The sequence below is a fragment of the Spodoptera frugiperda genome, chromosome 28 (genome assembly GCF_023101765.2).
Source record: "Spodoptera frugiperda isolate SF20-4 chromosome 28, AGI-APGP_CSIRO_Sfru_2.0, whole genome shotgun sequence".
Taxonomy (NCBI): domain Eukaryota; kingdom Metazoa; phylum Arthropoda; class Insecta; order Lepidoptera; family Noctuidae; genus Spodoptera; species Spodoptera frugiperda.
Genome location: NC_064239.1, coordinates 7,916,610 through 7,934,659, shown reverse-complemented (window position 1 = coordinate 7,934,659; position 18,050 = coordinate 7,916,610). Strand labels below are relative to the sequence as shown.

Here is an 18,050-nt window from a genome sequence, read left to right as displayed (position 1 = left end):
GTTCCCAATTCCCCCACTTTCCCCTACTTAGGTACTTGCTCATTATACATAGCTTTATACAAAAATCAGAGTTAGCTATTTCGACCCAATACTATTTGAAGTGTCCATTCTTTTTTGCTTTTCAAATAAAAACAGTTGAAAACAGAAACGACACTAGCCACATTCACGTTATAACTCATCTAAAGTAGTATCCATGATGTCACACTAAGACCAGACAATACATAATAGTATTATCATGTGTTATGTTGATTCTTATAAAATTAAATTCTGTGTGTATACAAAGCTTCGATTCAGTATTTAACCCAGTGGGTTTCATCCTCCAATTCATGTTGCAGACCGAATTCAAATTAGGTATCTATACAAAAACTCTAGCCTTAGTACGAAGCGGCTGTTCTGAAACCACTTGCCTTGATTGATGATCATACTTGATCAATTCAATCTGTGGTATATATCATACCCAAGTACAGGTGTTATCGAACAGCTGACTCTCATTAACTGTTTCAATTTTCGTTGTAAGTTATAATCTCGACTCGAAGGATTTGGATGATATTCTGTTACTATAATGACCAAACTATCACTACAAACTCAAATCATAAAACCTAAACTAGTGAAGTATGATCTTCTTCATCACATCTTGATGATTATAATGAAAATCGTTAAAATCAAAACTTACCTTTCCAATACCAGAGTGGCAGTTACATAATTTCATTTACCTGCCAATTATAATTGCTTGTATAATTATTTATCAGTTGAATTGATTCTTCTATTTCCCATCCTATGAGAGAAAGATGATCTTCTTTAAATCTGTACCATTAAACATGATTAACTATCTGAAATCCATATAGCATTGCGATAAATATCACAAACACCGTATGGAAAACACCTAAAGCACATAAAATATCACTCACCCTCACCGCAGTCTATACATTGATTACAAAGTAATCCTTCTTCACTGATTACTAGAAGTTAATTAAAACTTTCAATAATTATTCTTGGGAGATGATTTTTGAAGAATATTTTGAGCTGTTTTATTGATCGAATTGATCAATTAATATGAGGATACTTGACACTACACTTTCGAATCAGCCAAGTGCTGGCAACAAACTGATGGCTAGTGGAGTCGGTCGTCGATGGCTAACGATGAAACCGGAGCCGTGGACTGTAAACATCCAGTGACTGGAATCCTCACAGGCTGGCGACGCGTCGCGCCGCCGACGCTCGCGCGCGATCCTCCATAACATTACTGATATGGCACATTAAGATAACTGCCTGACCACCGGGAAGATCTGCACTTGATAGGCTCATGACCTATGAATTTGTCTTACTTACTTACTTTACTATTGTTGCTACCCTAATAACAACCGCTGCACACCACTGTGACCCCTAGTGTCATATTTTATATAGGTACAAAAAATATTTTCGTTTGATACATAGACCTAAGCAAATCTTTTGAAGGTTCAGAAAGATGATGGTCAATGATTGAAAGGTCTACTACGCTATGTATTGTAGTTGTAGGTTTGTAAGAGAAAAATTCTCGTGTAAACCAAGCTTTTTACTGAGGGATGCAGGCAACATTCTTTAGCAGCGAAAATATTTTGACGCAATAAGAATTGAAGAAATAGCCTAACATTCTACATGCCCCTGTTCAGTCTGATCTTCTTGTATATAGAAAAAAAACTATTGATATCTTAAATAAATCCTCTCTTTACAACTCTAGGAAAGAGTTTTGGTTAAGTGGTTGCACTTGTGACTACCAAAGAAGGGCAAAACAGTTCGATCCCGAATGAATTAAAAAGTGTTTGACAATAAACTCATGCATAACATAATGTAATTAAGGGTGTAATATTATGTCAAAGTAAATAAGGTCATAAAATAACACATACCTAATTGTGTAATGACTGGGTAGGTAGTGAAGTCGTTTTATTAAAAGAAACATTAGAGAGTTGCGCTTTTCATTATGTTTTATCAAGTAGGCAATTATGCAAGTATAATTGGCTTATTTTAGTTCTACTAGGTAACTTTTGCTAGCGGCTTCGCCCGGGATTAGGGGAAGTCAGCTCAAAGCGGCCATAGGAGGCAAAGCGGCCACTCTTAATTTTTCGGTTATTTGAAATGATAGCGTAACGTTGCCTTTCTGTACGTATAACCAAACTCCCGCCCCGCGCCAGTCACTCATTTTCAAGCGGTGAGAATGAACCCGTGGTTCTAGTAACGACAAATATTTTTTTGTGCGTTTTGTTAAAATAATACGAGGTAAGTTCAACCTGTTTTGGTCAAAACTATTTATATTAAAATGCTTTTATTGCACGTCTAACGTTACTTATCTATTTTGCCTTTTTTGTGTGGTATTTGCTTCGAAATATAGTAAATAATGTGAGTGAAAATATTTTTTTAAATAAAATGGTTGAAAAAGGCAAAGCGGCTCGGGCAAAGCGGCCAACTGACCGCTTATTATCGCTGCATAGATATAATTCTTATTTATTTTGTTTAGATAGTCAATAACTACAAGAGAAAAACAGCGCAGGCTTCTTGGGACGGAGGAAACGCCCGGGTGTCATCACTGTGAGGACGGCCCGGAGGACACGGTAGAACATACGGTGGCGTTGTGCCCTGCGTGGGCTGAGCACCGCCAAGTCCTCAGGGACCTCTCGCGCCCAGCACTGGTTCAGGCCATGGTGCGGAGCAAGAGGGACTGGGATGCCGTCTCCTCCTTCTGCGAAGCAGTCATGCTAGCTAAGTAGGAGGCGGGGCGCGTGAGAGAACAAACCTCCTCACGCCCCAGCCGTCGCGAGAGACACTCCGGGCGTCAGGAATCGCGGGACGATCTCCGGCCACCGTAAGTGCGGGCCTGCGGACGGCGAGCAAGGGTAGCTCATCGCCCGAACAGAACCAGATCCGTGTGTGCGGCGCGTCGCGTTCCGCGCGCGCCTCAAAGAGCCATCAGACCACCACAGATGGGGCCCAGTAGGGCTGATGCCTGGTCCGGAGCTGCGGACTACCTAGCGGGTTTACCGGGACTGCGGCTCGAAAAGCAGGAGAAGGAACGGGGTGGTTTTTAGTCAGTAAGAGTCTGACACTCCCTCTCGCCTCGCCCAAGGCGGGAGAATTCATTGGATGATTTTGCCCCCTCAAAAAAAAAGGCTTCTTGGGACGAAGCTAGGTATAGGTAAAAACTCGTAGATTATGCATAGAAGATATTAAGACTTAAAATAATAGAAGTAAATAGAACTTACATTATTATTGATTGAGATTGATAAATAAAATTATGACTGACTGTGATTAAAATAGGTAAAATGTTGTTGTTTTTTTTATGTAAATTATATGTGTTGATTTTTGATTTTGCATTTTTATTTTGTCAATCACGGTATTTTCCAACAAAAAACAATTCATTGCTTGAAAACTTTTGGGATGGCCACGTTGCCCTTACCCCCGTGGCCGCTTTGGGCGACCACTCGGGCAAAGCGGTTTTATGACAAGTTTTCGTAATCTGCAAATCATATGATTATTATTCAACTTACGCAAATTTCAATTGGCCATTCCAAAAATTCGATAAATTCTCGACTAGCTAGTATAAAATTCTCTTTAAAAATCTTTCGTTCAATTGCTTTTTTTTAAACTCAAAGTTAAGGTGGCCGCTTTGAGCTGACTTCCCCTACGTGGGATAAAAATTATCCTATGTGTTATTCTAGACCATAATCTACCCCTGTTCCAAATTTCATCCCGATCCCTTCAGTCGTTTTGACGTGATTGAGTGACAAACACATAAACTGTGCTTTAAAGTGTGGGAGATCCATGCTTCAGCACGAATGGGCCGGCTCGACCGGAGTAGCACGGCCTCGTAGAAAACCGACGTGAAACAACGTTTGCATTGTGTTTCGTTGTGTGAGTGAGATTACCTGAGCCCCATTTGGAAAATGGATTGTAATTGGGAAGTGGGATAACTCCTAATCACAAAAACCACAACGCATTTGTAACGCTTCTGGTGTTTCGGATGTGTATGAGAGGCGGCGATTGCTTACCATCAGCTGATCCGTCTGCTCGTTTACCGGCTTATACCATAAAAAGTAAGATTACATCGGTTTTAAGGTTCTAATCAAATAGATCATCTTTATTTAGAATGATGATTTATATTTCTTTTTAACTAAACGTAGGTACGGTGTGTGTTTTTTTATCAGTCAAATAATTTGTTAACGAGCCTACAGGCGACAAGCAGCATGTGAGATAAGTAAATTACATTTAGTAATTACAATTTTTACATATTTAGTTAATCAAGAATTTTAAATACAAAGTGGTAAATGGTACAAATACAATTAATTATTTATGATTTAAGTATCTATTGATTGCCGCAAAAGAGCTGGCCGTTGCAGGGGCTCCGGCTCGAAGATTAGGAGCAGCAGGAGTAGACACGGGGTGGTTTTAGTCAGTAAGGGTCTGTCACTCCCTCTCGCCTCATTCTTGGCGTGAGAAGTAATTGGATGATTTTCTCGCCTCGAAAAAGTATCTATCGATTCAGGTAACATACAGTGGATCACATGCCACTGTGAATTATAATTATGGGGAATTGGGGAATAAATGATAATGTCAAATAAAAGTCTTTCAGACGTGCAGGTCAATACATATACTTAGGTAATAAAAAAATAATTTGCTGTGACCGATTTGGCAAATTATGATTTCGAATTATTTGTAGAAGTCCAAGAAAAGTTTAAAAGGTGAGAAAATAATGTTTGAGGTGTTACGAAGTTTGCCAGGTCAGCTAGTAATAAAATCGTAGGAAAGTCAAAACTGTACATTTAATATTTTTTTTAAAGAATACTTAGGGTGTGATCTGCAACCGATATCATAGCCAACAATAGAGTTTTTAGAACTGTAGTCTGTTTGTTTGTAGGTATGTCCGCATTTAACTCAAAAAGTACTGTAGGATTTACTTCAAATTTTGCAAGAATATTATGAACAGGTCAGGTCAACATATAGGCTAATGTTACAACGCTATATCTCCTACGGGGGAGCTGAGACTGCGGGAAAATAATCCAAAGACATTGTTCCACACGGACGAAGTCGCGGGCACAGACAGTGATAGAATAAATATTTGAACAATGGAAAACAATAAGAAAATAACTTGAGTTTCTACTTCTTACGAAATGCAAGGTTTGTAGGTAGGGTAAAATTATATATGTATATAGACAAATATCTCAATTATCCTGAATACAAAACTGTAGAAAGCACCGTCGGAAGCAAGTAATGAAATACCATATGAGTACAAGACTTAATTCAATAAATTAGCTACCCTCTATATATTTCAGGAGGTTCGTATGAAGCTATTTTAATGGCTGTGTATTATTGGACAAATTAGATACCTACGCGACTTTTATGATGCTTTAAATGCTGTATTAGAAGAGGTAAGAGCCTTTCAATTTATTAATACATACTTTGAACCCTTGAGGGTTAACGTTAAACGGTGCGAGCAACGAATGTCAGCGATTAAAATTAACCCTGTGGCATTTAAAATATTGTAAGATTATAAGAAGAATTGTTGATCCAAGCATGCACTGTTGGGGTCTGCCCACGCCTTCGTCCTTTTGTTTTGCTAACAGCTATTTTGATATGATCTAAAGAAGATGTAAAAAGGGGTAAGCAGAAACTGCTTCATGCTGTCCTAATGTTAAGCTATCTCGTTGCTTGGTCGAGTAGTCACAACCACGATGCGTAATGTATTGAGTTAACAATTTTCGAAGTTCTCAGTTGTAGAACGATGTGAGTGGCAATGTGCTTACCTCCTATTGCAGGGAACTCTTTAACATAACTGACAGAAAACTGCCCTTTAGGGAATGTACCATGTGATTGTTTCTCAAATTAGGTAGGTAAGCACCCTAATCAGACCGTACTACCCAACAAAATGTAGTCCAAATAATAATAGTTTAGCCTTCTGTAAAAATAATAGTTTAGCCTTCTGTTCATCAGTAGCCAGTGAGTCTGAGCACCAATCACGCAACATAAATGTAAATAAAATGGTCAACATGTAAATAACGTGATGAACGAGGTACGTAGGCATGCGGGTAGGCACGCGCTGTGTTTTGCAACACAACAATCCTCGGAATGATTAAACAGGATGGGGCCTTACGTGAAAACTTGTTGTTTCTTTTTCACATGTGTATGTGTATGTCACGCGACCTGTTTACATAATATTTTCCCTGAAAAATGCATGTTGACTCCGCAGTTGCGAGGAACCGATTCGCCATACACCTTTGTGTTCTTTTTTCAGAAGTTTCAGTACTTATGGGTAACTGGCAAGTCGTTTTTAAGTTGGAGGTTCTTGTGGAAACGAGGTATGTAAGTAGATAAGTATATATATTTATTGTAATAATTGTAGTATATTAGCACTTTTTAATGTCGTGGTGGCCCGGTAGTTTAAGACAGCTGCTACTCATGCGGATTCGTAACCTACGACCGGCAAGCACCCACCAATCTGACTTTTTCCGAGTTGTATATGTTACGGTAAGAGTGAATAATTGAAAATTATTAATAATTATCTACTATTATTAATAATTACCGAAACTCGAGGTAAAAGTGATAAATTAATCACATTTGTCGCTTATCTATACTTATAATAAATCTGTAGAGAGGTCAATTCTGTACATGAAATATATTTCCAAAATAACTATCAGCGGGTGATTAGTAATCGATACTGACGCCAAAAATGCAATCAGAAAAATTTTTGTCTGTCTGTCTGTCTGTCTGTCTGTCTGTCTGTCTGTCTGTCTGTCTGTCTGTCTGTCTGTCTGTCTGTCTGTCTGTATGTTCTTTATAGAAACAAAAACCACTCGACAGATTTCAACGAAACTTGGTACAATTGTTCTTCATACTCCTGGGCAGGTTATAGTATACTTTTCATTACGCTACGATCAATAGGAGCAGAGCAGTGAAGGGAAATGTTGGGAAAACAGGAGAACTTACTCCATTTTTTAAGCTTCCGTCGCGTGTGCAGCCTTAATGGTTAATGCTACACAGAAATCATGTATGACGGAAATGTTCTCCTTAAAATTGTTTAAAAAATATTCAACGACAGCGAATGTCTATCTTTTATGGTTGACTCACAATAACACGTAGAACCCCCGATAGCTTAGCAGTACGGAGCTTTCTGATTATATTTGTCTACTCTTACGTTTATATAACACTCTCATTCATTCATATTATAATAAATCTGTAGAAAGGTCAATTCTGTACATCGAAAATATTGAAAGAATAAATAGCAGGGGTTTAGCTGGATCGATACCAAACCCAAATACTGAAAAAATACGTAGAAAAAAAACTTCATTTTTCAGGTTTATACTATAGCGGGCTCAATAGAGGGATCTCCGTAATTATTATGGGCCAAGCCGTATTTGGGTCCAATAGATATTTATAAGAGGTCATTGTAAGAGTTACTCAAAATGGAGAAATAAATTATCCACGCGAAGACCGACATCCGCGCGGACGGAGTCGCAGGCGGAAGCTAGTTATTAATAATTTTACCCTAGTAGTGATAAATGTAATAAGTGACTAATATGTTATTTTTATTTCAATTTAAAAGGCTGGCAATGTAAAAAATATATTGTACTTACGCAACAAATATTTGTTGAATCCTATGATAATACTTTTAAAATTTTAATTTGAGGCATTTATAGGTGCTACAGAAGATTTACAGGCAAACCAAATATGATTATTGATGATTGCTTTTAGGATTCGTGTTGATTTTGTTAATGAAACAATAATTGTTTAATTTTATTTTTGTTACAATTTTATGTACCACGATAGACTTTTTTGCATAAGTTTGATGGTAATTTGATTTTTAAAAGCCTTTTTTTGCCCTTTTTGGCGAGGCGAGAGGGAGTGTCAGACTTTTACTAACTAAAAACCACCCCGTTCTTACTCCTGCTTTTCGAGCCGGAGCCCCGGTAAACCCGCTAGGTAGTCCGCAGCTCCGGATCAGGCATCAGCCCTACTGGGCCCCATCTGTGGTGGTCTGATGGCTCTTTGAGGCGCGGGCGGAACTCGACGCGCCGCACGCACGGGTCTGGTTCTGGTCGGGTGGCAAGCTACCCCTACTTGCCGTCCGCAGAGCCGCACTTACGCGCAGAATATGTGAATTTGTTGTCCTTTCGGTTTAAAGCAAGTACAAGTAACCTTGTTTGTGTGATCTCTAATTAATATAATCGTAAGACGGTGTTTAATATTATAAATAAATACATGCTGGTTAAAAAACATAGGGTTTATATTTATTTTATTACTTTCACCAATATGTGTCGTGAATTATTAATAATCACTACTAAAAGTGATAAATTTCGATCGATTATTCACATTTACCAAAACGTGTGGTAATTATTAATAATTTAGCAAAATTATTAATAATTTTCAATTAATCAGATTTACCGTAACATATATACTTTCTAAGATTATTTAGACAGCGCTGAGAAACGAACGGTGAAGGAAAACATCGTGAGGAAACTTGGTCTTATAATTTGTAATTACCTACTTATAAGTTTGAAATTTCCAATCCGTATTGAGTAAGCGTGGCTACTAATACTCAAACGTTCTCGGTGTGAGAAAAGATCTTTGGTTAGCAGTGGCCACTTATATATTGTTGATTTGTGATTAGCACTTTTTAGATCAATGAAAATTACATATTTTTATTTATTAGTAGAAATCTGCCTTGAAAACTATGTGGTACTGCTAGTCATAGGTACCCGTATGACGTATGTGAACGAAAATAGGTGTTATTATAATATGTTCTACACACAATACATCTGCAAATCAGCGTGCGATTAGTCTATGTATTTAATTAGGATACTTGATACTTTATTCAATATCTTTTACAGACTATGCAGCTTCACTCTTTTTCTGGATTTAAACTGACTAAAATTGGTTGAAACTTTCGAAGTAAGAAAATTTTTGAAGGTTGAGAGGGCGGTTCTCTGAATTTGCAACTCTTCTCACCACTGACCTAACTTTTATAGGTAAGTGACTTACATACTTGCCTTGTCTAAATTACCTATTTGAAATTAAGTTTTTCGCCATCTGACTTAGATTTATACGACGAAAAACCGTTTGTGTAGAATAGGCTTTTTGTTGATTAAAACCTGAATATTGACCCTAAACTTAACGTAAGCAAAACAATTTAAACCATAGACGCACAAATAAGCATTAGACAAAGTTATGTTTTAAAAAATATTTCTGAATAGGTATAAATTATCACTTTTTTCAGCAGTTGGTACCTACATAAGATAGGCATGTTTTATTGCCTGCTTAAAAAGGAAATAAATTTTAGAATCTTGCTTGTAATTCTTCATTTAGCTAAAGTGTAGAAGACGATTGCACTCCAATTCCAATTACCATTAAGGTGCTTTTCCACCTGAGAAGTGCTATGCAGCTATGCTACGAAAATGTAATAGCTAAGCCGTGAAATTACGTACCGATGAATATGAATGGTAGAAGCCAAACGCATATACGCCAACGTAGCAATAAACATCTCTGGTGGAAAAGCACCATTGGAAAGTCATTAATTTTAGGATATTGCTTCTAGTCCTTCATCTAGCTAAAGCGTAGAGTCCAATATATTGCCATTACGCTACAAGTAAATAGGTACAAGTACATAACTAAATACTAGTTACTTTCAACAATTTCCTCATTGACCTACTAGTAGGTAATTTATTTTCCATAACGTTTCAATAAGTAATATTCATTATTCCATTGAAGACATCCATTAGCTTTAATATTAACTAGAATAATTATTATGATTAGAATCAAAGTACATACCTACAATAAAATAATAGTTAGATGCGGAATCGTGATTACAACCCGATACTCTATTGTTGTTTTTATTTTTATTTATAAATTTAGCCATCTACAGTATTATGTAGGTAGCTTATAAAGGCAGGTAATAAGGGGTGATAACGGGGTGTAAAACTTAAGATTCTATTTAGTCCGTCAGCTAGGTAATGAAAACATAATATCAGACACGTAGGTATTTTTTAATATTTTGTCATATAAGATAACAATACTTAGATAAAACGGATCAAAGTTTAGGAGTGGGAGCAAATACGTCATTACTACGTATAAAATATACCTAGAAGTGACGCCACGCGATATTTTATATCGTATAAGTAACCTACTCGAAAGTATTATTTTCGTAAGAAAATAAAAAATACGTGTCTACTGTCTAATATTGAAAATCTACAAATTGGACATTACGTATTTTCATGTCATGTTACATAAAACACATATAAGTCTTATAGACTTGGTAATAATAATGGTGGATGACAAATTTTTAAAAAGTCCTTAAACATTTTTATATTTTCTTATATAATTAGAAGTCTATAACACTTGGTAACAATATGGTAGGTATATATAATTACCAAGTCTTATAAACTTGGTAATTAACTATTGATCTGTTCAACTTACGGCGCTTAATTATACGAGAAGGCTAAGTTGTGGAATTAAAACGCAATTATGTTCAGCAGACCTTTATTGTTTTTCAAAGATGTATTACATCAAAAATAAAAACATCTTATACATTTTGGATTTAGCTTTTAAAATACTTATCGAGACAAAACATTTAAATTTTAAAATTCCACTACCCATTTATAACATTTAAGTATATTTTTAAAATACATAAATTAAATACTGATCAAACATTTAACACATAACATTTATTTCTACGTAAACTAACTATCAGGTAACACAACATTTATCTTGGAACAAATACGATTAATGATTACGTACGTCATTAGACCATGATTATTAGAAAGTAGAATGACAAGGTTGCAGAAGGTAAAAACAAATAAACAGTCCTGTCTCGCAACTTTACCCTGTATATATCTCACAACGACGCCCGCTATATACCCACTCTCTCCTTTAAAATAATATCATACTTATAGTAAGATAAAGAGGATCAAAAATATAAATCTTCAAAATATCGAGATTCTTCAAGTAGATAATATTGATATAGCAGAAATGTAATAAATCAGACTCATAAGTTTATCAGGAATGTGCACAGCTTAAGACTAAAGGGGTAACAGCTAAGAGTGTCAAACACTAATACACCATTCTAGGGGTCGGGGTACCTACGTCAAATTCTGACTCTACTTACAACAGAAATACATTTAGCACATCAAACACTCAAATACAGTAATTATTACTTAACGTAGAATATCGAGCCACATTCGAGAAACGTACCGCGAGCTGACTTGATGAATATTGTGCCGTTACTTTATAATACATATATAGATATTTAACTTATTTATTAGATAGATCTACAGTATTAGATAGGTAGCTTATAAAGGCAGATAATAGTGATGATGACGAGGTATGAAAATTAAAAATCTAGTCCGTCAGTTAGGTAATGAAAACATATAAGGTAGGTAAGTAAGTACGTATTTTATTTTTTGTCATATAAGATAACAATACTTAGATAAAACGGATCAAAGTTTAGGAGTTACATACGTCATTAATACGTATAAAATGTACCTAGAAGTGACGCCACGATGTATTTTAAATCGATATATTTTCGAAAGCATTTATTTTCGTAAGAAAATAAAAAATACGTGTCTAATATTTAAAAAAGTTCTACAAGTCGGATATTAAAATAAAAATTAGTCATGTACCAACAAATATTTATAGACTTGGCAATAATATGGTAAATGACAATTTTTTAAAATCTTCTTAATTATTTTTTGTTTATTATTAATTAGAAGTCTATAAGACTTGGTAACAATATGGTTAATACATAGTTAATTACCAAGTCTTATAAAATTGGCAATTAACTATTTATTGATCTGTTTAACTTACAGCGCTTAAACAAATTATAACGAGAAGGCTAAGTTGTGGAATTAAAACGCAATTATGTTCAGCAGACCTTTATTGTTTTTCAAAGATGTATTACATCAAAAATAAAAACATCTTATACATTTTGGATTTAGCTTTTAAAATACTTATCGAGACAAAACATTTAAATTTTAAAATTCCACTACCCATTTATAACATTTAAGTATATTTTTAAAATACATAAATTAAATACTGATCAAACATTTAACACATAACATTTATTTCTACGTAAACTAACTATCAGGTAACACAACATTTATCTTGGAACAAATACGATTAATGATTACGTACGTCATTAGACCATGATTATTAGAAAGTAGAATGACAAGGTTGCAGAAGGTAAAAACAAATAAACAGTCCTGTCTCGCAACTTTACCCTGTATATATCTCACAACGACGCCCGCTATATACCCACTCTCTCCTTTAAAATAATATCATACTTATAGTAAGATAAAGAGGATCAAAAATATAAATCTTCAAAATATCGAGATTCTTCAAGTAGATAATATTGATATAGCAGAAATGTAATAAATCAGACTCATAAGTTTATCAGGAATGTGCACAGCTTAAGACTAAAGGGGTAACAGCTAAGAGTGTCAAACACTAATACACCATTCTAGGGGTCGGGGTACCTACGTCAAATTCTGACTCTACTTACAACAGAAATACATTTAGCACATCAAACACTCAAAAACAGTAATTATTACTTAACGTAGAATATCGAGCCACATTCGAGAAACGTACCGCGAGCTGACTTGATGAATATTGTGCCGTTACTTTATAATACATATATAGATATTTAACTTATTTATAATAATTATCTCTAATTTTAAATATACTCAATAATTGTCAAATACAACATGACTAAAATTGTAAACTTGTAATGGCAAGTAATAAATTTAACAGCCTGGTTGCAGAAATATCACAAATAATGTGACTTGGGTCAATTTTTTAATTAAGTACAAAAAAATGCTAAGAAAATAAAGAGATTAGGGCACAAGTAACCTCTTTTCAAAAATAAATAAATAAGAAATAGTCCCGGGAGTTGGTCTAGTCAAGTCGGTTAAGACATGACCAGCCGATAGAGGGGGACTATTGGGGTTTAGATCTCATAGTTGCGGAACTTGGAGATGACCTCAGAGGGAGGTTCTTGGTTGCCGGTTCCCCAGCGGCCCCAGAGAGCGGCGCCGCCTTCAGAGGCCCTGCGAGCTGCCGGGTTGCTGGGTCCCAGGCTGGAGGGGCCCGAAGCGCGGCCACACTCCCCCTCGAGCATGCGGTCCTTGGTGTTAGGCTTGCTCCAGTGCATGGACTGCTGCACATGGTCCTTCATGCCGAGCCATTGCTTGTAGCCCATGGCGATGCCGCTGTGGCGCCACTTGTCGTACAGAGCACGCTTCGACGGGTCACACAGCGTCTCCTTCGCCTCCTAATGAAAAACAAAAAGAAATGATAACGTTATAGTTAATTATGATTGATAAGTTTATTTACCTAAGAGAACCAAGTATTAAATCATTTAAATCAATGTTGCGTCAGACTGATAAACTATTTTTATTCAATGAAACAAATGCCCGATCTCTAACGATGTTCTTATACGTTGATATTGTATTCCGTATTGCGGTTACAAACCACACAAGGTAAACCGTATCAATGTCCGCTCAATGTCTTTGACCAAGAATAAAATACACCTATTATTTTAGAACTAATCACATATGTCTATAGAAACTGTACATTTATTTCATCATCATCAGTCAGCATCCGTACACTACTGATCATAAGATTCTCCAACAGCATTAATTCGATTACATTTGCAAAAAATATTTTTGATTCCGCTGCCAGATTTCTGATCTCATATTATTCCATGTCTAGCCTAATAGTAATCCTAAGTCCCAAAAACATTGTGAGATTTATTTTATTGTAACTTTCGTGAGACCGCCGCGTCGTGTGTCGCGGAATGCTGCTCATGAATATGAGCCTCTAGCATGGCTTGAAACTAGTCGAGTTCCTCGTCAAAACAGTACGTGAGTAAGCCGATAACATAATAATTAATTGTGAGATTTATTTGTTCCAAAGTACCCAATACTGGAAAAACTTAAACCTTCCTTCGCTCGTTTACAACGCAATCCTGATAAAGCTTTACATAAAAGTAGCTAAGTAATTAAGCTACTATCCAAGACTATTAACTCTCGACACACCCCGATCGGTCCACTTCAATAGCACCACGTACCACGCCTTGCCCCGGCCCCATCTCTACAGTAGCACACAACGGCATGCGCTACAATTTCCATTCCGGAATTAGGTCATGCCATATGTGTATGCAGAATATCGAACTGCGAATAGTTCGAGATTAGTGTGAGAGACAATTTACAGTGTCGATTTGAAAGAGTAAATAACACACCTTTATTTCTTGAAAGCAAAGGTGGTCATTTACCTAAAGTAACTTGCCTAAGTCTTATGTAAGTGCAGGTTTATATACCATATGTATTACTGAGAAAATCTCAAAGCTCAATAATACTTTAGTCACCAATGATATTGAACTTGAGTCTATAAATATAACTAGGTACCCAAGATAAAAGAAAATACGCGAAGTCTATTGCCCCAGGCTCCCTCGAGTCGTAAGTAAATACGGAATCACAGAACAATACCTCCACATAAATCCTTGAAAAATTATAACTGGTTCATACAAAATGAAAGTCCCAAAGTACTTTAGAATACATGTTAAACAAATTAAAGTCTTAACTAACTCAAACATAAAACTTTAGTTACTTAAACCTCCCGTTTCACGTAGCCCTATTAATTCTCCACGTAAAACTTTGCCTCGAGGAATATAAACAGTTTAAATACTAAATTAACAATTTCCAGTTAGAAAACTTTGGTGATCGTATCTTCTTTCATGTTGCTTTACTTTATTAATTTGCAAGAAGCAATCGAAGTCCTGTTCTGATAATTAAATTATGGTATTTAAATAACATAAACATAAGGTCGATCGATTGAGTTCCGCCATACTTTGCTACTTTTTGCTTAGTTCCATGAAATTGTGAGTAGTGAGGCTTTAATGTGTAGCTTGACCGTGCTTAATTCTTCTGTGGTACATTACAATAGAACGAAAATCTCAATAATACTTTTAACTAAAACCGCGAACTTCTGCACGGCAAACGTTCACGCGATCTCTCGACCTAACCAGAATGAGGTAATTTTTTAACTACCTACCTCTAACAGGAAATACCTATTAATGGTCTCCAAGGAAATAAGCAATTAATTTAATGCATACCTATGACGTACACAGGTACATAGATGAATATCTACGTAAATGGTTTAATTACGAAAACATATCTAGTTAGTAGTTTATTGTCACCTTGATAAGTGAAATATCGTTCAAGGTGATCTTAATATTAAAAACAAAGAAACAAGTTAAAAGTATTATGTAGGTAGTAAGAAATTATTCAAAGGATTCTGAACTCGTAAAACTATCGAAGAACTTTAATGCTAAATGTGTAGCGTGAACTTCAACCGACCAAACATAAATTAATAGTACAAAAAAATTAAAAGGAATTTGATCAAATACGTTCTGCTACTTCGCGGATTTCGCGCGCTAAAACATATTCACAACAAACAAACTTCAACCGTATAACATTAGCAGATAAGAACAAAATCTTTTGAACTTATTTCTTACCTTTAGTTGTTGAAACTTGGCTTCAGCTTCCTTGTCCCCATCGTTCTTGTCAGGGTGGTACTGCAAAGCCAGCACCTTGTACTCAGCAATGATCTGCTCAGCCTGTAATCAATGCACATTCCATTAACACAATTACAAGTAATTGCAAACAAAAACCACGTTGAATCACATTTTATTTCATAAAACTTGGCTACGGTCGTCATTTACGAAGAAACGCAATATAACGGGGAACTGGACAAACCCAAACACAAGTCGTTGACTCAACTAAAGTTTACTTAAGTTTCCTCTATCGCGGAAAAATCTCTTCGTTTGCGATTAAACTTATATGAATATGAACACCACATTCGTACATGCAGTTATATTTTTTTTTATCGGATGTAGGTCAGCTCTCAGGGCCCTCAACAAAATAAGGTCATCGGGCAGTACAGAACAATCAATAAACTAAGCACTAGAATTCGAAATTCGCACTATTTTAACACAATAATAATATAAAACTATCGTTTTATAAAAAACAATGTACTCACGCTGGAGTTTTCGTCACAGCCCAGCAAACCGTAGAAATCGTCGTCAGGGTTCCTTTGATAATTTAGTATTTCATCAACGCCAGTCATTTTCGCGCGACCCTCCCTCACGAGACCCAAGCAGATACTGAATCGGAGCTAGCGCTGTGGGGCCGCGCTTACTAAGCGCCGTCGACTATACTATAGTCGATTATTATATCGATTCGAATTGTATGGTAGTAATTCGATTCATTTTATATCTAGATACATTTATGTATTTAACAACATAGTATTTGCCTATATTTTATAGAAATAATACTGAATACGTTATACTGAGCTATGGAATAAGTAGAGATAGTATGTATTTTTAGTAACAAAATTTTACTTGAAGTAGTGCGATGTCTAAATAATGCTAGGTTCTACCTTGAGTACACCAAATGTTAAGTACCTAATAATTAATTTTAGCTCAAAAATCAACGTAATTTATTCTGCGGTTAAGTTCATTAACCTCTCAAGTCAACGTCCGTGTACTCAAAATCACTTTCACTCGGTTTCCCACTGAATGACATGACTTAATTTGACCATATTTTAAGATCGAAGAGTGTCACCTATCCGGTGTGGATAGACGTATTGTATTAAAACGTATAAACAACATGTCTCCTTAGATATAACAAATTAGGGACACCTCTACCTTTCTTCTGAATATCGATTCAAACTACATACATCTCGTTTACACATGACGTAGTTAGTCACAGTGACTACATCATCGCAAATAAATCGACTACAAAAATATTTAGTTTCTTTCCTACGCACTTATATCACCCGCCTACACACATAAAATAAAACACGAACACGTTTATTAACAGCTAGATGTACACAAAAACAAATCTGATTGTGTTTGTGTGAGCTGTTTTCTTAATAACTGGGCAGTTACTGTTGCCATAATGGACAGGGAATATCCGTGATGATTATTTTGTATCGATTTATTTAACTATTGCTCTGAGCTGGTACTATTCTCGTCTTGTCAATTACCGTCCCCGGGCAAAATTGGTACGATCTACATATTGAGTTTTGCTATGTAGATATTGGTTGTTAACATCGTTATTGTATAGCACCCCGCTCTGCGCGTCTAGTGTTTCGGATCGATGCATTCAGGTGGATAAACTGCGCGGACATAAAATCACTACATTGCACTAGCCTGTTAGAACAGCTTGCACAGAAAGAGAGAGTACAACTTATGATAACTAGGTGAACCTAGATTCTATCAATCGAACTGCGTCACATCATAGCGCTAAATGTTGTAATGAATTTGTCTCTCAGTCGTAAATTAACTCACTTTTATATTCGTCATAAATATTTTCGGGATTAGAAGAAAATTTATTTGATTTCAAATAAATTCTATTTCTATCGTTTGTGACTTTAACGATTAGACTAAGAAAGTTCAATCGTAATTTTAATTAATTCATTTTTGTTATAAATAATAAGTAATATCTACTTTCTTTGTAAAATCAAGACGTCATACACAAATTGGTCAACAAAAGAATTTATATTCTCTAAGACAAGCCTACAACAAAGATTAATTAAATAGATACTCTAAAAATAAACCTCGTTGCAGACAATAGGCAATTAGATAACTATGATGTGAGTCTTGCATTAAACATTTTTAAGTCCCACTATCGCGTCCGAAAAAACATTTCCTAACCATATTTGTATAATAATAATTAGATTTCTGTACCTAACATAATTATAATAAATCAAAATAATTATAATAAATCAAAATTTGGTGTCCCTTAGGGAGTTATTTTAGGACCAATCAATATTATGTCCTTCTCAATGTCACAGCAGTATTATTTATGCAAAAAGCCTAGCAATTCCATTCAATAATAGATTCAAACAAACAAACAACCCATACTTTGGTTACTCAACAGCAGCATACATAGTTAAAGGACTGCTAACAAAAAGGTGCTAACAATCCAAAAATGATTGCTAATTCGACAACACGTTTCGGCTTAGTGAATTGAATA

General features: G+C 35.6%; 1 protein-coding gene across 1 annotated transcript; it reads right to left on the bottom strand.

Annotated features, from left to right (window-relative positions):
* Positions 1 to 10,480: 10,480 nt before the first annotated feature.
* Positions 10,481 to 16,215, bottom strand: LOC118282118 (J domain-containing protein). Its single transcript, XM_035603046.2, has 3 exons — positions 16,051 to 16,215; positions 15,527 to 15,628; positions 10,481 to 13,282 (listed from the first exon to the last, which is right to left on the bottom strand). Exons 1-3 carry the CDS (start codon positions 16,135 to 16,137, stop codon positions 12,959 to 12,961), a joined length of 513 nt encoding a protein of 170 aa, XP_035458939.1. The 5' UTR covers positions 16,138 to 16,215; the 3' UTR covers positions 10,481 to 12,958.
* Between the last annotated feature and the right edge of the window lie 1,835 nt (positions 16,216 to 18,050).